At 40.3% G+C, this 21,342-nt stretch overlaps 2 protein-coding genes and 1 pseudogene across 3 annotated transcripts in view; 2 read left to right on the top strand and 1 right to left on the bottom strand.

Moving 5' to 3' along the window:
- The window catches only part of LOC113664168 (histone-lysine N-methyltransferase SETD2-like), a 17,516-nt pseudogene extending 7,836 nt beyond the window's left edge, over positions 1-9,680 (top strand). Inside the window, exons 7-21 of the transcript XR_016182933.1 lie at positions 575-652; positions 1,045-1,142; positions 1,317-1,414; positions 1,902-1,984; positions 2,541-2,675; positions 3,410-3,530; positions 3,810-4,313; positions 4,869-4,904; positions 5,213-5,261; positions 5,519-5,543; positions 5,988-7,388; positions 7,901-8,024; positions 8,115-8,321; positions 8,545-8,646; positions 9,017-9,680. The product of XR_016182933.1 is annotated as a histone-lysine N-methyltransferase SETD2-like (transcript). The remainder of the gene's footprint in view (positions 1-574; positions 653-1,044; positions 1,143-1,316; positions 1,415-1,901; positions 1,985-2,540; positions 2,676-3,409; positions 3,531-3,809; positions 4,314-4,868; positions 4,905-5,212; positions 5,262-5,518; positions 5,544-5,987; positions 7,389-7,900; positions 8,025-8,114; positions 8,322-8,544; positions 8,647-9,016) is intronic.
- Positions 9,681-12,216: 2,536 nt separating this feature from the next.
- On the top strand, positions 12,217-15,037 carry LOC149033913 (cytochrome P450 10-like). Its single transcript, XM_089194211.1, has one exon. The coding sequence runs from the start codon at positions 12,288-12,290 to the stop codon at positions 13,917-13,919; it is 1,632 nt and encodes a 543-aa protein (XP_089050337.1). The 5' UTR covers positions 12,217-12,287; the 3' UTR covers positions 13,920-15,037.
- A 254-nt stretch (positions 15,038-15,291) lies between these two features.
- Positions 15,292-19,921, bottom strand: LOC149033912 (uncharacterized). Its single transcript, XM_089193827.1, has 2 exons — positions 19,591-19,921; positions 15,292-19,371 (listed from the first exon to the last, which is right to left on the bottom strand). The coding sequence occupies exons 1-2, from the start codon at positions 19,919-19,921 to the stop codon at positions 16,151-16,153; spliced, it is 3,552 nt and encodes a 1,183-aa protein (XP_089049953.1). The 3' UTR covers positions 15,292-16,150.
- Between the last annotated feature and the right edge of the window lie 1,421 nt (positions 19,922-21,342).

Here is a 21,342-nt window from a genome sequence, read left to right as displayed (position 1 = left end):
TCATTTTAAGGCTTTTCAAACCCAGAATTGATCAGTAGATCACTATACCAAACAGCAATGACATCTGAATAAAAGTGAGCAGGATTTTCAAGAAGGGCTTGTGGTCTGTTAAGCTAGTAGGCTACTTCACTGAGTGAAATGACAATGGTTGGTTTCACTGAAATAACCTGATTATTACTTGAAATCATCTGTCGTAAGAAATTAAATTTTGATATACATTTATTCCTTGAATCAGAGCCCAAGCTCTGATAAGCACCTTCTCCCAAATAAGAGTCCATCCCTCAGGCCTTAAGTGCCCATCTCAAAAGAGCAGCTCCCCCCTCCTTCCTCGCCTTCCTAAATAATAGGGACACAAGGAAAACCTGTTTCTATTGCCTCAACCAAAGGGCAATCAGTACAGGAGAGTAATAAGCACCCCCTTAATTCCGTGCCCTCCTTCCAATAAGCACCCATCTTTTTAGCTGAAATATTAAATATTAAACGTAATACAGGACATGTAGGTAGACAAATCATTATAGTACATAATTTTGTTACTTAATAAGTTATAGCTTTGTTAATCTCCTTCTTTGTTCAGCCAATTGATGCCACCTACAAGGGGAACTTGTCTTGGTTTATCAATAACAGCTGTGACTCAAACTGTTAAACTCAAAAGGTAGTTTAATAAATTGTTCAGTTCATTTTACTATTTTATATTATGATTAATAACACCAGCTTTTCACTTCTTTTTCCAGAAGTAATCTACAGTAGATTGATTGACAGGAAACTGAAAGAAAACACATCTACAGCTGTACTTAAATCCTTTAACCCTTAAGAGTGACTAGCATCTAATTTCTCCCCACAATATTACCTCTGAATCAAACCTGTAGGTCATGAGAATAAAGGAAATGATCAGTAACTGAAGAAGTTCTTGATTGTTGAACAAATTCTCCTTGTCAGCTTCCTATAGGAATTGTATAGAGAACAGTATGGAGAGGACATACTGATGTTTGGGTGTAAAGGGTTAAGATAAGAACTGAATTGTTTTTGTTCTTTTACTTCTTGCAGTGGACTGTCCATGGCTTGTTGAGGATTGGATTTTTTACTCAGAGACCCATCCCAGCTGGTGCAGAGCTCACGTTCGATTACAAACTGCAGCGCTATGGGTAGGTGGACAATGTACATGCTACTGTCAAAGCTTCATGTCTGTGGGTGACACTAAACTGAGAGATTTTAAAATGTGAGGAACTGTACAGCAGTCACACAGAAAGAAGATCCCTTTGAACTGGGAAGGAGAAGCTTACAACAAATTCATAGATATAATTTTTGTCATTATTCAGGAAAGTTGCTTAGATTTGCCATTGTGAAGCACCAAATTGTCGTGGATTTATTGGAGGAGACAAGCAAACACCTCTGAAGAACACAGTGGAAAGAATAAGTATGCAAAAAGATTTTTAATTACAACCCTGAGAGTGACCAGGATTTACTTTCTCCCTGAGATATCCCCCCCTGAGTCACACATTAACCCGTTAACTCCCAGAAGTATTGAACATATAACTTCTCCCTTTAATATTCATACACTATCTAATAAACCAATAATGAGAATACTCAAACTGATCAGGTTTAAGTTTTTATCTCGATCTAACATCAAATTCTTGTAAATAATTTACAAGGAAATGTGTAGCAGCTAGAGGGGAGAATTAACAATCAGATCTTGGGAGTTGAATGGTTAAGGTCATTAGAATGAATAAAATGATCACCTATTGAAGAAGCTCTTGATTGGTAAACAAATTCTCCTTGTCAGCACCTTATGAAATGTATAGAGAACAGTACAGAGAATCTGCATACTGATACTAGACTGTAGAGGTATAAGGTCACACAATTTAGGTGTAATTCATGGTTTTCCTTTTTTTTCTCCATGTAAGCAACCCCACCTATCACAAGCTCACCAAGGAGGAGACGTAAAAAGCAAACAAGGAACTTGTCAAATGAATTTGATGATATGACGGTGAGATGAAGAACAAATTATAATGATTTGTACTTTTGTTGCAATGTAGCAATAAAGCTGTTGTATAATCTATCATTGTGAGTGTAGTGGTTTAACAGGTAGACAAGGCTATCCAGCACTGGGTTCAGTTGTAAAATGCTATCCAATTTACTGTGCCATCCACTGGATAAAGACTTCTTCAGTGGATAGTGTTATGCACTCTCCCAACAACCATGGCCTGTTCTTTAGCTTGTCCCTGATGAGATTACTCATTTGCATGTATGTTTTCTGTGGTAGGATACAGAGTTTTATTAGTAAATATCCACTTGGAAGTGAAGGGGAATTCCCTTTGACTCAAAAATGTGTCACAACTTTTCTCAAATTTGAGTTAGTTTTGGTAAACATCGTCTAACACAATGATTGATGAAATTCAATATTATTTCACCTACCAGACTGCAAGTTGATGTCTATGATGTGAATTTGCAACTGAACTTTGAGGCACTTTTTTTGTTTCACAAAGCTGTTATTACAATAAATTTTTTCACCAAAAGACATTATTCTCTAATTTTGTTTTAAGTTGGAAGATGAGGTTGAGAAACTTCTAGGTGATCACAGAGGGTTGGTACACAGTGACCAGGCATTGAGGCTGTCCAGATTGATGGTGCGGGCAGAGACTATGGAACAGAGGATAATGCTTCTGAAAATCCTTCAGGTATTTGATAACCAGTTCCATGTGTGTCTTGGACAATATTATTCCTCTCAAAGAAGGCTGGCAGAATTAAATCTTGCTGAAAACAAGTGCTTTTATTCAAATAAAAAACTTGATATAGAGTAGCATGTGTCAATTTTTATTCTTTGTGTATGGACTCACTCAAAATATCCATGTATGGATTAAATAAAAGTTTGTATAAACAGGCAAAGTTAGGAAATCTCCCAATTCAAACTCTGCTGCTAGAACAGAAGATCCCAACAATGACCATGGGATGGAAGGAGGGGGAAGAATGAGGATGGTTGTTGGTTTGAAAGGGGAGTCCTTCTCTTTCATATACTGCTGTTTTGAGAAAAGTTGTTGGAAAAAGCATTTAAGAGTACAAGACAAGCACAAAAAGTATTGTGGGTAGTTTCCAGGTCACTGTCGCTAGACCTCAGGACTTTACAGTAGCAAATCTGAGAAAGCATCCCTGTAAGGAAGAGACATGCTGGGTTTGATGAATGTATTTATTTTTTTGACTTATTAAAATTCATTAATCACCAAACCCCAGATGACCAACAAGTTTGTTTGTGTAATTTTTTCCTTTTTCTAACAACCTTTCTTGAAAACAGCTATATACAGATGAAGAGTTACAGTCGTAACATTCTGTAGCATATAAATGTGGTTTTTTAATTGCTTAAAATGTGCTCTTTGTCTACAAGTTTGTTTGATTGTTTTTTGTGATGTTTTTATAGCACACCACAGACCAGTCATGTTTAAAAGGGTTCCTCAGGTATCTTTCCTCTTCAGGGGCTTTCTCTACTTTGGAGCTGGATGGTGGACGGTGGAGGAAAGAAAATGAAACTTCAGTTAGAGGTGATGGTCAATGTGGACTCTCTCCTAGCAGAGTTATATAGTAGCTCAGGAGAATTACAGGAATGATCATTCCGGAAAATGTTCAACAAGAAAGTAAATTTGCTACACCAGTGTAGCAAGAATTGTATGCACGTCAAGGATTTGTTAGTGTTTTTTTGTTTAGAGCCATCAGTTTATCAGTTTACACTGTTCTATGCACCCTCTATAACTAGAGTTCAACATTACCATTATTATACAGGCAAGAAATTAACTGTTATCTTCAAATATTGTGATTTCTAGTTGCTAGAGACATTGAAATGCCTTCCTATAGCAACAAAGAACCAACTTGAAGATAGCAAGGTAATAAAGGTGGTGAGAAAATGGGCGTCGTCATTCTGTCCGACTGTCGAAGCGGGGTCCAGCAGTGGACAGGAGTCACATGGAAACAGTCCGGCAGATTCAGAATGTACGGCAGGAACAGAAGATAATGATGACGAAAACCAGCAGTTAGCAAAATCCATTGATGGAGATAAGAAAGCTATTGGTAGCCTTGTGCTATTTGAACGGCAAAGCTCTATCAAGGACCAATCAGATGATGAATCTTTGGATGCAGAAGTGGCCAGTTTTATTGTCGACAAGACTGTAGATAGCAGGACTATAAAGAACAAACTGCTGCCAGAGAACTTTGAGAAATCCCCTGATGACCTTTCAGAGGACGACCTCAGATCTGAGGACGAGCGATTGCCTGAAAGCGGCATCGGACTAAAGGCGAATGAGCTGTTGAAGTCATGGAGTTCACTGAAGGTGATGCCATTTTGCCAACCAGATACTTGTCAGAACAAGATATGTTTATGTGTAATAGTTTGCTGAGGGAGGGGAGGCGGGGTGATTTTAATTCCATTTAAGTGGAGTCTTTGGCTTCATTTCCTAAGTAATAACTTTCTTTGTCTCTTATTTAACACATCTAAATTAACAACAACCAGATACTCGAGGGAAAAAGGATATCTTAAAGCACGATAGCCCATTAAGGTTTCGTGTCTGTAGCCTAAAAGGGTAAGCGAGAGCAAATTGGAACATTCATAGAAATTTGTACAAAGAAACGAAGAGAGGGAAAAGGAAACCGAGAGAATTTTCAAACACAAAGCTTATTCAAGTACGGGTACCCTGTTGATTTTCTACTCTGTTTTGCGTTTTACCAGAAAGGTTATACGTTTTTAAAACACCGTGAGTTACAAGCTGGTGTGGTTGTTTGTAAATCGTTCGAACTCGACTCAACAAACTAGAGCTTTACCTCAGACCCTTGAGCCAGAGTCTAACGCGTTAAAACTGGGGCATTTTTTGCCTTGTTTTTGTTTGTAGGAAGTTTACCGAATACCGAAGAAAACTGCAACTCCAGTAAGTATTCTTAAAGTGACACTCGAAACAGTGGGCATTTTTCCTCTCTGTGTTTTATTTATTTATTTATTTTGTAGTTTGTCTTCGCTTTACCTTTTTTTTTTAAAGCCGATCGTTGATGAAAAAGGAGAGGGTGAAACTCTCTTGCTGAAAAAAAGGGTGTATTCTTAGTTAGCCAGAGTGTTGGTATCAAATTCCATTTTGCTGCTTTTAACTTTTGCAATTTGGTAGATGGTCTTAAATGTTGTTGTTGTTTGTTTGACATTCAATTGCGTGATCGTCTGATTCTCTTTGTTCTCTTTGTTCAGGCCAAGCAAGACCGTGTTGCTGAGTTGTTAGTCGCAGCTAGCCCAGCAGGTAGGTAAACTCTGTTTTACATGATCTTGTTTATTGCGTGATTGATCAGTTTTTTGACCATGGAACCCTGATATAGTTACGCATTTTCATCAGAGAGTGGATTTTGTGTAAACCATGTGTGCGACAAAGTTTTTTTCAGATTTCATTTGTTGTTTCACGGGGGCGGGACAAAGAAAGAACTTAACTTCCCATTAGGATCATCATAATTTGGAAAAACTGATTGTTAAAAAGTGATTAATTTGATGTTTTTTTTATAGGAAGTGGTGACGGTGATCATGCAAGGTGAGACAACAAATTTAATAAGAGAACATATATCACTAAAAAGTACAGGTTTGAAGAATTTCTACGTTGAGAAGATGAATTTTTGTATCGCCTGGGAAAGTAAGGGTTACCATTCATACAGCGCTTTTCGATTGAGTGCCTCAAAACAAAAGCAAAGTGATTATTATGGAAAGAAGAAAGGAAAATACCCTGAAGAGCCAATGAAAACTCAGAGTAAAAACAAGCAAACCGCCCAAAGGGCAGGAAAATTCGGGCGACCAAGTCGTGATTGATTGTAGTTTTGCATCTGATTGGTCGAGAGAGTGACGCGAGTTTTTCGGACTAATCATAGAGCAGAGTAGAGAAAAACCAGCACAATCCCATATTACTTTGGAGACTCAATTAAAAGTTACTCTGTTAATGGTCTTTGAATCTCTGATCTGATCTATGATTGTATTTCTGTAGGACTCCCATTGAGAACATCGGTTCTCCAGGAAAATTAGATGCCATCATGAAGAGTTTACAGGACTCTCCCAAACCCCTCTATCCATCTGAATCCAGAACTCCGCCTGTTTCTCAGGGATTCTCTACCTGCAGTGAAGACACTGAGATGCCGCAAGACTCTTCGAGTGCCACCCCTCCGTCAAAAACTGGTGACTTCAGTGCTTTGGAATTCGGAGAAGACGTGGATACCCAAGCAGATTCAACTCCTGATAAAGGAGAAGGAACTCATTCAAGTTCACGGGTGTCGGATTCTGTTGAAGTTACTCAGAAACAAGATTCGAAATCACAGAACATGATGCAGACATTCGGTTATCAACAGCGCATGAGCGTCAGTGTGGAGCATGGGATGGGCTCTTTCCAACATAAACCCGGGCGCAGCAAAAAGAAAAAGAAAAAATGGAATCAATTGCAGAACTTTTTTCAGCAACAGGGAAGAAATCCTCAAGGATTGGTAGATAAAAACGCTGGGAACTTTAACGTGAATCCTCAAACAAACTTAAGACCTCAGCAAGGTGCGGCAACGCAGTGGAGAGGTCAGTCGCAAAATCCCCCTGCGACTTTCCAAATGGGAAACCAATTCTTCTGCAGCAGCGGACCAGCAGTTGGACAAGATCAAGGACCACGGCCACAAAGTATAGTTTCTGGAAGTTTTGTGGGAAATTTCTCTCAACAACCTCCACCACTACCAAACTTTAACGTACCTCCTCCTAATATGTCACCTATGGAATTTTTTCGCAAAGTTCCACCACCTAATATCCGCCCGCAGACTCATCCAATGATTCCTCAGCAGCTACAGCCAAATCCGCTTATACCGCCACCGCAGCAAGTACCTCCTCCACCCCTTCAGAGTAGTCAATCGCAGTTCTTTCCACCCAGTCAACCTACCCCCTCTTACACTCGGCTTCCTCCTCCGCCACCTTTTCAAGCCAATGTTACGACTCCACCAACAACACAGTTTTCACACTCCAACCCTAACCCTATTCAACAGCAGTTTCCTCAAAGCATCCAGGCTGCTTTTCCACCACAGCAGAATCAGTTTCAATTTAATACACCCCCTCCAAACCTCAACATCGCGACCGCTCAACAGGGGAATTCAGCTGGAAATATACCTGGGCCTCTGCAGCAGGTGACTGGTCCAACAGAAAGTGTACCACAACCCGAGTTGGGGTCGCTCTCTGTTCAAACTGGAGCTGTGACGACGTCGATGTCAGATGCCTTTGAATGCAGAGAGGGCTTTCCTTCAGATTCAGAACCGTGCACGCCATCACCTGTGAAACACAAACTACCGGGGCATCTCCCTCCACATTGGAAATCAGCCACCGATAGCCAAGGAAAAGTTTACTACTATCATGCCCTAACAAGGTTAGGACTCTTACTTGTTTGTTAGAAATGTGGCTTTATTATTGCTCAATGCCCACTGTGAGTCCTTGATAAATGATGAACTGTTGTGTATCTGGGTTTTTTGTCATACGATAACTGTGACGAGTTAGTTACTTCTAGGTCTTGGAAGTGTCAATCATCTATTGGAAACTGATTGAGTTGTTTTCTTCAGCAAGTAACATCGCTAGAGCCGTTTGATTTTCATGAGAGTTAAAAGTTTTTCCCGGGCCTTTGGTCAGTGGCCGTGATCCAGATGTCTTCTTCCATGTCTTGTTTTCTTATATTTTTTTTTCGACCTTAATTTTATTCCTGGCGACTATCGCCCAACAGCGTCTACGAAAAAAATTGAACTTGTCCATTAGAGAATTTCCTACGAAATTCCAATTTATGAAGCTTTTACCAACGCAATGAGAGTGGGTTTATGTTGTTTCCCCTCTCCCCCCCCCCCCCCCTAACTCAGTGATCCTCATATTTAACTTTCTTTCTTTTCGTAGGAAAACCCAGTGGGATGTTCCAAGCTGGGACAGCAGCCCTTCATCAGAGGAAGAACACCCTTATGTTGTCCCAGAACCTGATCATACAAGTATTTCTGCTCACAGCTACGTTGATATGGACGAGGTAAGGCAAACCAGCAACTTGATTGGGGCAACTACTTCCTTGTCCACTCAGAATGAAATCTGAAGTTAACTCTTCTTGTTATTCCTCCAGGATTCACCACCAAAACCCAAAATAAAGAAATTAGCAAAGGCTCCTACAACACCTCCGGAGACCCCCCCTGAAAGCCCGACGCTTACTTATACCACAGCTCCAGCAGATACCACTGCACATAGGAGGGGGGATCACTTGCTGCGAGATGGTACCTCAAGCAGCTCCTCGTCACACCAGAGCAAGAACAGAGAGCTTTTTAGAATGAAGGTCAGTTGAGTCTGTCTCAGTGGTGACGTTATCTTCCCAGAGCCTGTGAGGCCAGTGTTACGCCATGGCCTCTTTCTCAACATGTCACGCAATTTTTATCGGTTTCAGAACCATATTATTCCTGTTGTTTTGCTCACTCAGGTAAATTCTAGCATTGTTTCGGATGTACTGTATATCTGTTTACTAACTGGTGTATTTTCGTTTTCAATATTTCTCTCCGCAGCTTTCTAATGTGGTCGTTAACTGCCTAAATCCTTTCTTCAAAGTTGACTGTAAATCAGGCAGGATCCTGAATACTGACGATTTCAAGTATTTGGCAAGGAAGGTTTGTGTTTCTCTCGCTGAACCTTTTAATTCTTAATTTATTTTGTTGAAAGCAAGTCAGCGTTACTTGAGTCGGTGGTATTTACAAAGTGAATTAGATCCAATTTTGCAAGTCTGTGGATGAAACTCTGGTTTATAGCGTCCAAATGAAAAATACTTAAAATTGTTGCTCGCATGGTAATGTTTTAATTTGCTCAACAAGGTGGTTCTATCAGTCGCCGCGAACAGAGTATTAAAGGGGGGGGGGGGGCTACAAAAAAGGGGGGAATCGCTCGAATACTACAGAGCCTTAGGGGGGGTCTGATAAATTTTATTTCAAGTGTCTTCTTTCTGAAATTAACTATGCTGAGGAACGTTCTTTTCTTCCGCAGTTAACGCACGGAATCCTGAATAAGGAGATGAGCCACTTAAAAGAAGATGACTCATTGCAGTGCAATGACTCTGTCAAAATCAAAACAAAAGAGTACATTAAGAACTATATGAAAAAGTTTGGAGCTGAATATAAGAGATCCTAGTTAGTAAAAGACCTTAGTTTTACTTTGTACATATTATTCTTAGTCGAGGAAACAGTCTTAAAAAATGTTTCTAATATTAGTTAGGGTGTTAGTTTTAGCAAGCTTTGTAAGAGCGCTTTTCAATTGAATGTTGCCAATGCAAGATCAAAGAATTGGCCTTGTAATCTCAACGAACGATGAGAACAAACTGAAATTTCTGAAAGGAGCCAGTGGGATCTCAAAGTAAAACAACCAATCAGAGGAAAGCGCGGGAAAACGTACGTTGCCAAGTCGCGAGTGGTGTTTAGCCTTGGATCTGATTGGTGGAGAGGATGGTGCGAGTTTTCTTGACCAATCGCAGAGGGTATTTAAGCAAAGGAAAGGTAGTCTAGATTTTATACGTTGGACACTCAATTGGATTTTGCTCTTATCTTTTAGTTTGATATAGATTAGTTCAAGATAGTCTTAGCTTGTATTTAGGCGTTATTAACATTTCAAATTTCGGAGAAAAATTGTAAATACAAAGTTTTTGTCGTTTCTGTTATTTCATTTATTAGGATGTGAAATAATTTATCTTCTTAAATGCATCCATGTAAAATACCTCATTCGTTTGTTCGGACAGTTTTCTGCCGGTTGCTATCTCTGTGCACTTGTGAATGTATTACGTTTGTTTTTGATGTCGGTGCCGTGCGTTTTTCCTTGAAAGATAACGCTAACTTTGGGGATAAGGAGAGACTCCTTTACTAGTTTGTAAATTATTTCGCACGACTCTATCTTTACCTTTTAAAGTTCTGCTGTCACTGTGTTTCTCTGTCACTTTGCTGTTTGACCATTCAAATGAAAGCTACGGAGAAGCCCTTTCATGTGGGACTGTTTATTCTGCTGTCAAAGAGTTGTAGTACAGTCGTTGTAAACCTTGTTTTATTCTCCAACGTGTTTCTTCTAGTTGTCGTAGACTTCTCCAGGGATTTTTATTTGTAAACACTACACGCCAGTATTTATAAGCCATGGTTAGCGGCCATGCGTGGGTCAAACACTGTAAAGGCCTAGCCGGATTTACGAACAGGAACTGGAGAAGTTGTATAAAAGTTTTAAGGGAAGGTGACGTAAAGATTTAAAACCGTGGCTCCTAAACCTTTTTCTCACTTTCAGCTTAAAACGTTCTTCACGTAATAAGTGCCAACTATCACTTATAAATACGGGCCTTTGATGTTCATCAGTAAAACTCCCTGAAGAAGGCTACGACAGTTAGACGAAGCGCTTCGCAGAGTGCTGCTCGCTGGTTTGTTTGAAAAGTAAAAAAGCTCGAAAATAGTACCACGCACGACCTAGTAATGAAATTGTTAGATAATCCAAGCTGATAAAAGCGCGAAGACAAAATGTTCCGCTGGTAACATGTTGCCATCCTATGTACAGTCGCCCTCTACCCTCCAAAAGAAAATCGGGAAGGGGCCACTTCCAGATTTTCTTTTGGAGGGTAGGGGGCGGCAGTTCACTGGCTTTATGCCACAGCTTCCTGACTATAGAGCGCCATTACTGTTTCCCTACAGCGTGACATTCGGCGAGTCTCGTCCGTGACATAAAAAACTGCGTTGATGCACATACATAAGAGCAAAATAAAACATTTCTAAAGATGGAAGATATCCAAGTTGCGAAGTTTTTATCACAAGCACAATCCAAAATTAGGTCCCAAAATATTGATTAAAACCGCAAACCGTTAACATTTCGTTCTGAATCCAAAATGCGTAGAAAGATAATCTTTAAATCCGCCCATCCGTTTTCTTATTCATCCCTCTCGTTCCAGCCTTCCAAGACTCAAAGAGCACTGAGCACTCGCTTGCCAAAATTACGCCTGCTCTGCAGGCTATCATTCCAAGAGTGACCTTTCAAATGAAAGCTACCCAGCAATATTTTCATGAGGCTCTCTTTATCACGCTTCACTTGAGGTCTTTTAAAATTTAACTCTGACTTGTGACTTAAACCATTCAAATGATTGCTGATATGGTGCCACACACTTTGTGATATACCACGTGATTTTAACTCAAGTTTTTCAGGTGCCCAAGTGTTTCACCAATGCCTTTGAAAGGGAACTCAAGTGAACCTTTATTTTACGTGACGTTGTTTTTCACAGAGAAGTTTCGAGCATTCGTCATTCTCTCTGACGAAGGGCTAACGCTCGAAAAGTCAGCTTTGAAACTCTTCACGGTGGCCAATTTATGTTATCAGCTCAGTTGATGAATTACCTTTAGTTGTCATACTCTCCCACCGACGCAGCACCACAGTTTCTTTAGAAACTTAATCCCTTTATTTAATCGAAAAACAGACGTAACACGTAACACAATCGTCAGTCAAGGGAACCTCTTCAAGTCATACTGATCCGTTTCATGTTCGAAATGACTCAGCTTCCAAATATTCGCTGCAGCGTACACAGCTTTAAATAACCACCGGAGTGTTTCATTTTGACCCACTTTCCCGCCGACGAAGCACTACAGTTTTTCAGAACTACTGATGAATAACCTCGTTCACAAACTTAGTCAGATTAGTTCTCTTCTCAGCAAGCGGCAGCTGGTTACTGAAAAATATCTACAGCGTTCACAAAGTTAGGTGACCACCAGCAAAAAACATTGGACTGAGAACAAGGCTAGTGAGGCAAAGTCGAGCGTTCTTACGTCGATCGATTCAAGAGCCGTTTTCTCCCACAGAGTTTCCAATAAAACCATTATCTACCTCAGCACTGAATGATTTATAGGCTTATCCATAGATAACAAAGAAAACAAAAGAAGTGGGCTGTCCGAAAGACCTATTTCAGGTTTATGCAAATTTTCGAAAATTCAGTGGACAATTCCAAGTTAAATTTCCCTTTCTTGTGCTTTTCAGTTATACTGATTTATACGCACAAGCTGTGTAGCTCAAGTTTGCTAAAACTTTTGTCTGACTGATTTTGTCGTTATTTGAGTGACTTGTGTAGGTGAATCTTGCATCACGTGACGAATAATTGTGTTGGCTTGTTATGCTACCCCACTGTGGAGTGCGTGACCATTCTCTAGCTGTCAAAATCATTTGATCTTCACCGCGACAAAGCCAGGTTCCATAGCAGTACGAATGATTCCTTCGATCTACGGAGTTTGGATAGCTGAAGTTGTTGAAGATGGCATTTACTGTTGGAACGAAAAGTAATCACTCTCTCGTTGTCTCATCTGGTCGGACTATTTTGTTCATGCTTAAACAAAACCATAGTCTCCGTGGTTTTCTGCCGTCGACATCAATGTGTTCTCTTTCGCCCATTTCAGTCGAAGATGCACCAAAAACAAAACCTTTTTCAGAAATCCCAGGTCCGCTCCGTCTTCCAGTTTTCGGAACAACTTGGACGTTCTTCGTGGGAACGAAAGGTCAGCCCCTTGGAAAGCGATTTTATGAAATCCAAGCAGAAAATGTCAAGAAATATGGGAAAGTATTCCGCAACAAACTACCAGGCATCGAAATTATCAGTTTATCCGATCCTGCCGACGTTGCAAAGTTACTTCGATCGGATCCCAAATATCCAGAAAGACTGGACTTTCCGGCTTTAAATTTGTACCGGGAAAAAAGGAAGAAAATTCCTGGTGTTTTCTTTGCCGATGGTGAAGAATGGTACAAGCTACGAAGCGTCCTGAGTAAAAGAATGCTTCGACCGATAGAAGTCGCCGACTATACTCCGAGTTTCAATGAAATTATCGGCGATTTTATTCACCGATTACGATCAGTTCGAGAGCCTAGTGGGTCAGAGAAAGAAAACGAAGTTTGTGAACTCGATAATGAACTTTTCAAATGGTCCTTTGAGTCTGTGGCGGAGATGTTGTTTGACAAAAGGTTTGGTTGTCTTGAAGAGGAAATCAACGAAGAGGCACAGACCTTCATAAAAGCCGTCGGAGATTTTCTGGCGAATGCGGTGGAGGTCGGTTTTTTGCCAACTTGGTTTTACAAGATCTACGAGACACAGAAATTTAAAAAGTTTTTTGATAATTTTGACACGATGTACGACTACGCCGAACTATTTATCGGGAGAAGAATCAAGGAACTGGAGGAGAAGTCACGCAAGCCATCAAAGGAAACAGAGCGTGACCGAGCTGGCTTCTTCGAGTTCCTCTTGGCCAGCGGAAAGCTGACGACGGATGACCTGTTAGCAAGCGTAATCGATGTTCTGTTTGCCGGGGTTGACACTACGTCCAACACGATGCAATGGGTTCTTTACATGTTGGCCAAAAATCCTGAGAAACAGAAGATTCTTCGACGGGAAGTGCTCTCAGTGGTAGGAAATTCTACCTTTGCAACGCCGGAAACGCTCGTTCGTATGCCATACCTGAAGGCCTGGTTAAGAGAGACCCTTCGCCTATACCCTGTTCTCTCTTCTATCCCGCGAAGACCGAAAGAAGACATAATATTAGGGGGCTACCATATCCCTGGGGGCACTGCTCAAGTTGAGTTCCTTGTTCACCAAATGGGGCGAGATGAGAGTATTTTTGAAGACGCCGAAGCGTTTAAACCGGAGAGATGGTTGCGAAACAAAGATATCACTTTGATCGAATCAGCAGAAGCTTTCGCTTCTCTTCCATTTGGATTCGGAACACGTATGTGCCTCGGTCGACGTATTGCCGAGTTAGAGCTTCATCTGCTGATGGCCAGAATCGTGCAGCAGTTTGATATCTCTTACCCACCTGAGGCAGAGAATGTGGAACCGTTCATGAGAGGTGTCACCATTCCTGACAGACCTGTTAGAGTGCAGTTTGTTGACAGAAAATGAGTCAGGTTTACATGTTGCCACGTTTACACTGCATTGTAAGACTGTTTTGAGCTGAAAGTGGGACAAATTCTGATGACAATTGCAACTCGTTTAAATAATCCACACTTATTCGATCGAAGGTGTTCAATAAGTCACATTTTATAAGCCAGCTTGAACCATTTCAGTGATTCTCTGCCAATCACTTTACATTTTATCTCTCTTTAGAATTATTCAGTGGTGTTACTTGAAGGTCACGTCTTCTCGTTAACAATTTTTTGCATTTCTATCAAAAGTTCGCTCGGTGATGTATTTGATTCGGTGTTCTGAAATACTGGAAAAGTTATCTTGCTAAACTGCATATATATGCATATATGTGTGTGTGTGTGTGTGTGTGTGTATAAATGCAGGCGTTTGCAGCGTAGGGAGTCGGAATTCAAAGTTGTCACAAGGACATCGATGCACTAAATTTGACACCAGACACGTATAACCGTGATTCCAATGCGATTTATTGCAGAGTAATAATCTGATGTCAAACACGTTAAACTAAAATACAAGCAAAAAACACCTAATCGAAGGAACATTACACGGAGTTAAGCTAAAACGATAATTATTACACAACAATACAAGAAAAGACGAGCGCACAAAAACCTAACAATGATCGATCAAATAATAAAACGAAATCAACAAGGGAAGAGAAAAATACGCTTACTGATTGTCCTCTCTGTACGCCTGAATAGAAGTTGCAAATGAACGCAGTAATGAACTTCGCAGATAACTCTCTCGCATTGACTTTCTCTCTCAAGCAACAACGCGCGAGGTACTGTAATAGCCCTTTTGATCTTACGCGTCACTAATGTCTAACAAACCTAATCTTTAACTTAACAACAGTTACAATGTGTATATATTTGTGTATTTCAAATACATTTCAACGCTCTTAAGAACTATTTTTCTCGCATGCAAATTTTTGTCGTATACAAATTTATTTGGTATTCTTTCGGTTTTCATTGAATATTTATTGTCTTATAACTCATAGATATGGCACAATAGTAGCAGACGAAAAATCTGTTGAGTTTTTTTAGTCAACAAAATGCAATCCCCTACATAAATTTTCCTTTGATAATAAAGTAACCTTTCCAGGCGTTCAGTTGATAAAACGGAGCGAAATAGTAGCGGCAGAGGGAAAGTGGAGGATATTGAGGATACAAAAGTATCTATAAGCATACAAGAGTCTGTGTGAGGATACAACAGTATCTATAAGCATACAAGAGTCTGTGTGAGGATACAACAGTATCTATAAGCATACAAGAGTCTGTGTGAGGATACAACAGTATCTATAAGCATACAAGAGTCTGTGTGAGGATACAACAGTATCTATAAGCATACAAGAGTCTATGTGAGGATACAAAAGTATCTATAAGCATACAAGAGTCTGTGTGAGGATACAACAGTATCTACACATAGGGGTATCAATTAACCCTTTACACCTTAAGATCAGTATGCATATTCTCCATACTGATTTCTATACATTTCCCTCAGGTGCTGACAAGAAGATTTTGCTTGATAATCAAGAGCTCCTGTACGTGTTTATCATTTTCTTTATTCTCATGACCTTAATGTTTGATTCAGGGGTGATATTGTAAGGAGAAATTAGATGCTAGTCACTCTTAGGGGTTAAAGGGTTAAATTGATAAAACTACTGGGGTATTTGTGAGAATACAATGGTTTGTATTACTATACGATTAAGAGTATCCCTATTTTTTTTTTAGGTGGTTATTTTGGCATGTTAAACCACAATATTTTTTTCAAAAGCCTAGCAAGAAATTTCCAAAAATTTAAGCTCAGATAAAATTTCTTTTCCAAGTCACACATTTGTTTAAAAGTCTCTTGAATTGACCAACTAATCACCTTTCAAAAAGGATTAAAAATTTTCTTTCCTCGAAGAACTAATCTCGTTCGAAACCTAAAAATTGTCACACTTCGCTTGGGTGAATTGCTGAACTAAAAACTTAAAAAATAGATTGGAGTTTTTAACTTCGGAACTCTTATAAAGAGACACACTGTACGCTGTCTTGTTTCAGATTGATAAACTTAGACGTCCGATGAGCATTTTACAGAAATGCTTTCCTCTGTGTATCGATCCGAGTTTTCCTTCGCATATGGCGTCCTTTTTCTACAGGCTAGTAATTAAATAGTTCCGAGCTTTACTAAGTTCAGTTCATTCTGCTACAGAGGTTTTATCAAAGTCATGGCTCTTAAGGTGCGCTAGGCACCGGCCAATTTCCAAAATCAAATGTCACGTTGTCGCCCATGATCATAAATGGCGCCCATTGAGAAACTTTGTCAAAGCCGTTATTTCTCATCCACTTCCTGGCCTTATGGAGAGATTCACTTGCGCTTTCACCGCGGTACAAATGTTTGTAGAAACAAGTCATGAACTGCTCTGTGGCTATGTCATCCAGCTTCCATCGTGCCGCTAACACTGAACGAGCTCCGGATCCCAAGAACGCTCGGGCAATTCCAATAACTCCCTCGGTTCTAATCTGTCCACGAGCACTGTGACAACAACTAAGCACCACTAGTTTAGCTCGCAACTGAGTTTTTGAAATATCTGCCATCGACAAAAGATACTCTTCTTCTCGAGGAAAAGGTGGGAGTGGGGAAGGGTGCTCAGGAGAAAGAGCAATCTCCCCTCTTTCGGGATCTCCATGCGCAGTAATGTGTATCAGGCTCGCTGAATTTATCGCTTGGAGTACAGAATGCTTTGTTGCGGACTCTCCTATCAGAGGCGTTACGCCAAGAAGTCCTCCAATCATCTCTGCTTCCTTTCTTGCACCCGGCAATGGTCTCATATGTATGCACTTTCCCTTGTAAATCACCTTTCCAACCACAGGGTCACCCACTATCAGAACCCTGGTCTGACTGTGATGGTCTGGAAGACTGTCTTGCACAAGCTTTAGAGTCGTGAGAGAGGGAACCAGCCGAATCCTGCATGTCTCTGATAAATACTTGCCTCCTTCGTCAGCCAAGGCTGCAAATGGCACTTGGTACACACAGGAATCAGGGACAATTATGATCTCGGGCTGCTTCAGTAAACTGGCCACGGGAGCAATGATTATCTTGTAACACAAGTGAAGACTTGTTTTGAAATCTTCGGTATCATAGTAATGACGGTTGCGAGGTGTCATCAGTTCTTTAAAAAACTCATCTAACTCAGGGACTATTCCGGTCATCTTGTTTGGGTCCAGGTTCACTTTCTTTTGTGAAAAAAGAATAGCTCCCGTTGCTTTTATTATCCAAAACCGTACCTCATCTCCGCCAACCGAAATGTACAGGCATGCACAGTCTGTTTCTTTTCTGATGATCCCTTGAATGCCGCACCAAGATTGTGGATCGCTTGAGATCTGCTCTTGAACAGAGTACTGAGCTGACATCAAGTCAGCCAGGCCTCTTGCCCTTCTCAGCTCTTCGACGTAAAGGGCGTCTTCAGGCTTTCTAGTGGAAGAAAGCAACCCACTTAACAACTTGTAGGGAAAGGTGCCGTACTCTTCTAAAAGAGATATTTGCAACTCATCGTTTTCTTTAAGAAAACCTCTCAAAGTGTCGAACTTTTGGATGCCTTGAAAAAGATACGAAAAAGCCTTTTCAAGATGACCTTGTGACACCATTAACACCGATAGATTACAAAGGCAGCGAAACTCGTTCAAGTTGTGTCCAATATCCCTACTTAATAGGAGAGCTTGCTTAAGGTATCCTTCGGCTATGTCATTTTTATCAAGCGATTGGTAACACAATCCTAAATTGTTGTAGCAGACTACTACTGCTGCTCTTTCACCGATGTCCATGAAAATTGTAAGGGCTTTCTCGCAATATTCTTGAGCCTTGTCATATTCACCACGCTTAAGAGAAATTGAACCAAGGAGTATGTAGTCTACTGCTTCTCCAATTCTATTATCAATACCCTTTCTAACTTCCATTGCCTTCTTTAGATAGTCGTCAGCCTTTGCATACAAGCCGAGTGAGAGAAACGTAGATGTAAGGTTTCTATAGCTTGTTGCCTCTCCATCCCTGTCACCAATTTCTATTTTGATAGCGAGTGCTTTCTCTTGATATTCTCGGGCCTTATCATATCGACCGAGTGATTGGAACAAAGTTCCTAGGTTTCCGTAGCTTGATGCTTCTCCATCCCTGTCACCAATTGCTATTCTGATAGCGAGTGCTTTCTCTTGATATTCTCGGGCCTTGTCATATCGACCGAGTGATCGGAACAAAGTTCCTAGATTTCCGTAGCTTGTTGCTTCTCCTTCCCTGTCACCAATTTCTATTGTGATAGCGAGTGCTTTCTCTTGATATTTTCGGGCCTTGTCATATTGACCGAGTGATTGGAACAAAGTTCCTAGGTTTCCGTAGCTTGATGCTTCTCCTTCTCTGTCACCAATTTCTAGTCTGATAGCGAGTGCTTTCTCTTGATATTCTCGGGTCTTGTCATATCGACCGAATGAATGGAACAAAGCTCCTAGGTTTCCGTAGCTTTTTGCTTCTCCATACCTGTCACCAATTTCTAGTCTGATAGCGAGTGCTTTCTCTTGATATTCTCGGGCCTTGTCATATCGACCGAGAGATTGGAACAAAGTTCCTAGGTTTCCGTAGCTTTTTGCTTCTCCATACCTGTCACCAATTTCTATTTTGATAGCGAGTGCTTTCTCTTGATTTTCTCGGGCCTTGTCATATCGACCGAGTGATTGGAACAAAGTTCCTAGGTTTCCGTAGCTTGATGCTTCTCCTTCCCGGTGACCAATTTCTATTCTGATAGCGAGTGCTTTCTCTTGATATTCTCGGGCCTTATCATATCGACCGAGTGATTGGAACAAAGTTCCTAGGTTTCCGTAGCTTGATGCTTCTCCTTCCCGGTGACCAATTTCTATTGTGATAGCGAGTGCTTTCTCTTGATATTCTCGGGCCTTGTCATATCGACCGAGTGATTGGAACAAAGTTCCTAGGTTTCCATAGCTTGTTGCTTCTCCATCCCTGTCACCAATTTCTATTGCGATAGCGAGTGCTTTCTCTTGATATTCTCGGGCCTTGTCATATCGACCGAGTGATTGGAACAAAGTTCCTAGGTTTCCGTAGCTTAATGCTTCTCCATACCTGTCACCAATTTCTATTCTGATAGCGAGTGCTTTTTCTTGATATTCTCGTGCCTTGTCGTATCGACTGAGAGATTGGAACAAAGCTCCTGGGTTTCCGTAGCTTTTTGCTTCTCCATACCCGTCACCAATTTCTAGTCTGATAGCGAGTGCTTTCTCTTGATATTCTCGGGCCTTTTCATATCGACCGAGTGATTGGAACAAAGTTCCTAGGTTTCCGTAGCTTGATGCTTCTCCTTCCCGGTGACCAATTTCTAATGTGATAGCGAGTGCTTTCTCTTGATATTCTCGGGCCTTGTCATATCGACCGAGTGATTGGAACAAAGTTCCTAGGTTTCCGTATCTTAATGCTTCTCCATACCTGTCACCAATTTCTATTGTGATAGCGAGTGCTTTCTCTTGATATTCTCGTGCCTTGTCGTATCGACTGAGTGATTGGAACATTTCTCCGAGCTTTGCGTAACACAGTGCCTGGCCATGTATGTTTCCCATCGTTTTCATGATGTTGATTGCTGATTCGTAAAATTTCCAGGCCTCCATTAATTTACTTTGTTTCTGAAGTATTTCTGCCAGTTTTAAATGTAGCCTTCCTTTTTTAGCGGTGTCATTAGAATCCAGGTATAGGAGGAGTTCCCTCAGGTATTTTTCTGCACTTGTGTAATCCTTTATATAAACGTAAGCCCAGATTATTGCCAAGTAGATGGCACGGAATATTAAGTTTGCCAATGAACTATCGATACCTTGCGCCTGACTGTGTAATATAATCAAACATTCCTTGTAAACCTCGATGGCCTGCAACACGCGACCAGTTTTGTGAAGGAAGTCGGCGACCTCTATACCTATGGTGATAGCAGATAAAGCTTCTTCTATGCTGTCCATCTTGACCCTGTTTCTTCTCAGTTTGAAAAAAAAAGGAGAAATTAGTGAAAACTTAAACACGGACTGTTTATAGAAAATCTTTTTAGTTTTAAATTAAAAATTTCAATTTTTATCTTCCTCTCCCCGCCTTGTATTCTTTTTGTATTCACGCGCGGTGCAAGTGATTTCACAATTCGCAAATCGCGTCAAAGAACTCTAACCTTGACATTGGAAAACTGAGGTAGACATTTTTCGCTTACTTTTGTTGCTTGTTTTAACGGAGTTTAGTTAATTGTTTTTGAGCTTTCGTTCGCGCAATTTCTCTGACCCTCTGTTTTGAATTCTAAGAGATTTCAGAGTTTTTATTAGGCCAAATTTTGTGGTTCATTTAACAAGTTTAACACTTTTTTCACGGAGTTTGGACTTTAGCCTCTTTTTCGTAGATGAATTTTTTACATTGTCCATCAAAGAGGAACACACGTTTGCCGTCTGTTTTACTGGAGTGTTCGTTACACTGTCACGCGAATCACGGAAATCAGAAACCAACTGGAAAATTTAACCAGCTGACAGAACACAGCAAGTTTCATTTGACCTGCTGATTCATATTTAGTTTACAGTAACTGAATTCAATTGTGTAAGAAGGAACAATGCTTTTAACTTTTGCTGTTAACAAAACCGATTTACTGGGCTCTCAAGAGAGCTCGTGTCGCATCATACTGCTTACTGCTAATTCGAAACTGCCCAGCCCATATCTTAATAGGCTTTAATAATAATCGCATTTCCTTGCAACAAGCTCGCGTTTCTAGAAATTAAATCAGGGAGTAGGTTTTCTTTGATCTGCTTCCTAAATATATATTATATATTACTCACAGGTTTTGCATGTGTTCAGAAAATGTTCTATAAAAGCTACCTTTCTGTAAAGTCCTGTATTCTATGGAGTGGTTGTTATAATTGCCCGTACATAATCGATACGAACTTTATTTGATAATCTTGCATTTTGATTGTGAAAATCCTTGAAAAAGTGCATTATTTGTCGACGTTTTTGGAAAAGTGATGTAAGGTATCGCAATATAAACAATGATCTCTTTTCCTTTATATATCTCACTCAATGGAAGAAGCCATAGCTTCTTTTCAAAGAGGGGGGAAGCAGTAAGATTTCTGTAAGCTGTTAATGTTGTTATTCTTATGATCATTTTTTTGAAGCTTTCGCAACGATACTAGTGTTGTTTGGATTTCTACAACAGTCAGCATTGATGCAAATTGCCTTTTGAAGTTAGAAACGTTCGTTATTCATTTTGATGAGGGTAAAGGGACTTGTATAAGATCTTCCGAAGGAAGTCAACTTTTTACTGGAAAAAAGTAGAAGACCTCCATGGTATAAAGTCAAGAATTTATAAAAATTAAATTTTTTGTCTCTTGTCACGCCATCAAACTGAAAGTAA

The sequence above is a fragment of the Pocillopora damicornis genome, chromosome 14 (assembly GCF_964200805.1).
Source record: "Pocillopora damicornis chromosome 14, jaPocDami1.2, whole genome shotgun sequence".
In the NCBI taxonomy this organism is placed as follows: Eukaryota; Metazoa; Cnidaria; class Anthozoa; order Scleractinia; family Pocilloporidae; genus Pocillopora; species Pocillopora damicornis.
This window is presented reverse-complemented; position numbering and strand designations above follow the sequence as displayed.

Coding starts and splice junctions, on each gene's coding strand:
- LOC149033913 (XM_089194211.1), top strand. CDS start 12,288: ATGGCATTTACTGTTGGAACGAAAAGTAATCACTCTCTCGTTGTCTCA.
- LOC149033912 (XM_089193827.1), bottom strand. CDS start 19,921: ATGGACAGCATAGAAGAAGCTTTATCTGCTATCACCATAGGTATAGAG. Junction 19,372..19,590: donor AGAAATACTTCAGAAACAAA/GTAAATTAATGG, acceptor ACGGAAACCTAG/GAACTTTGTTCCAATCACTC.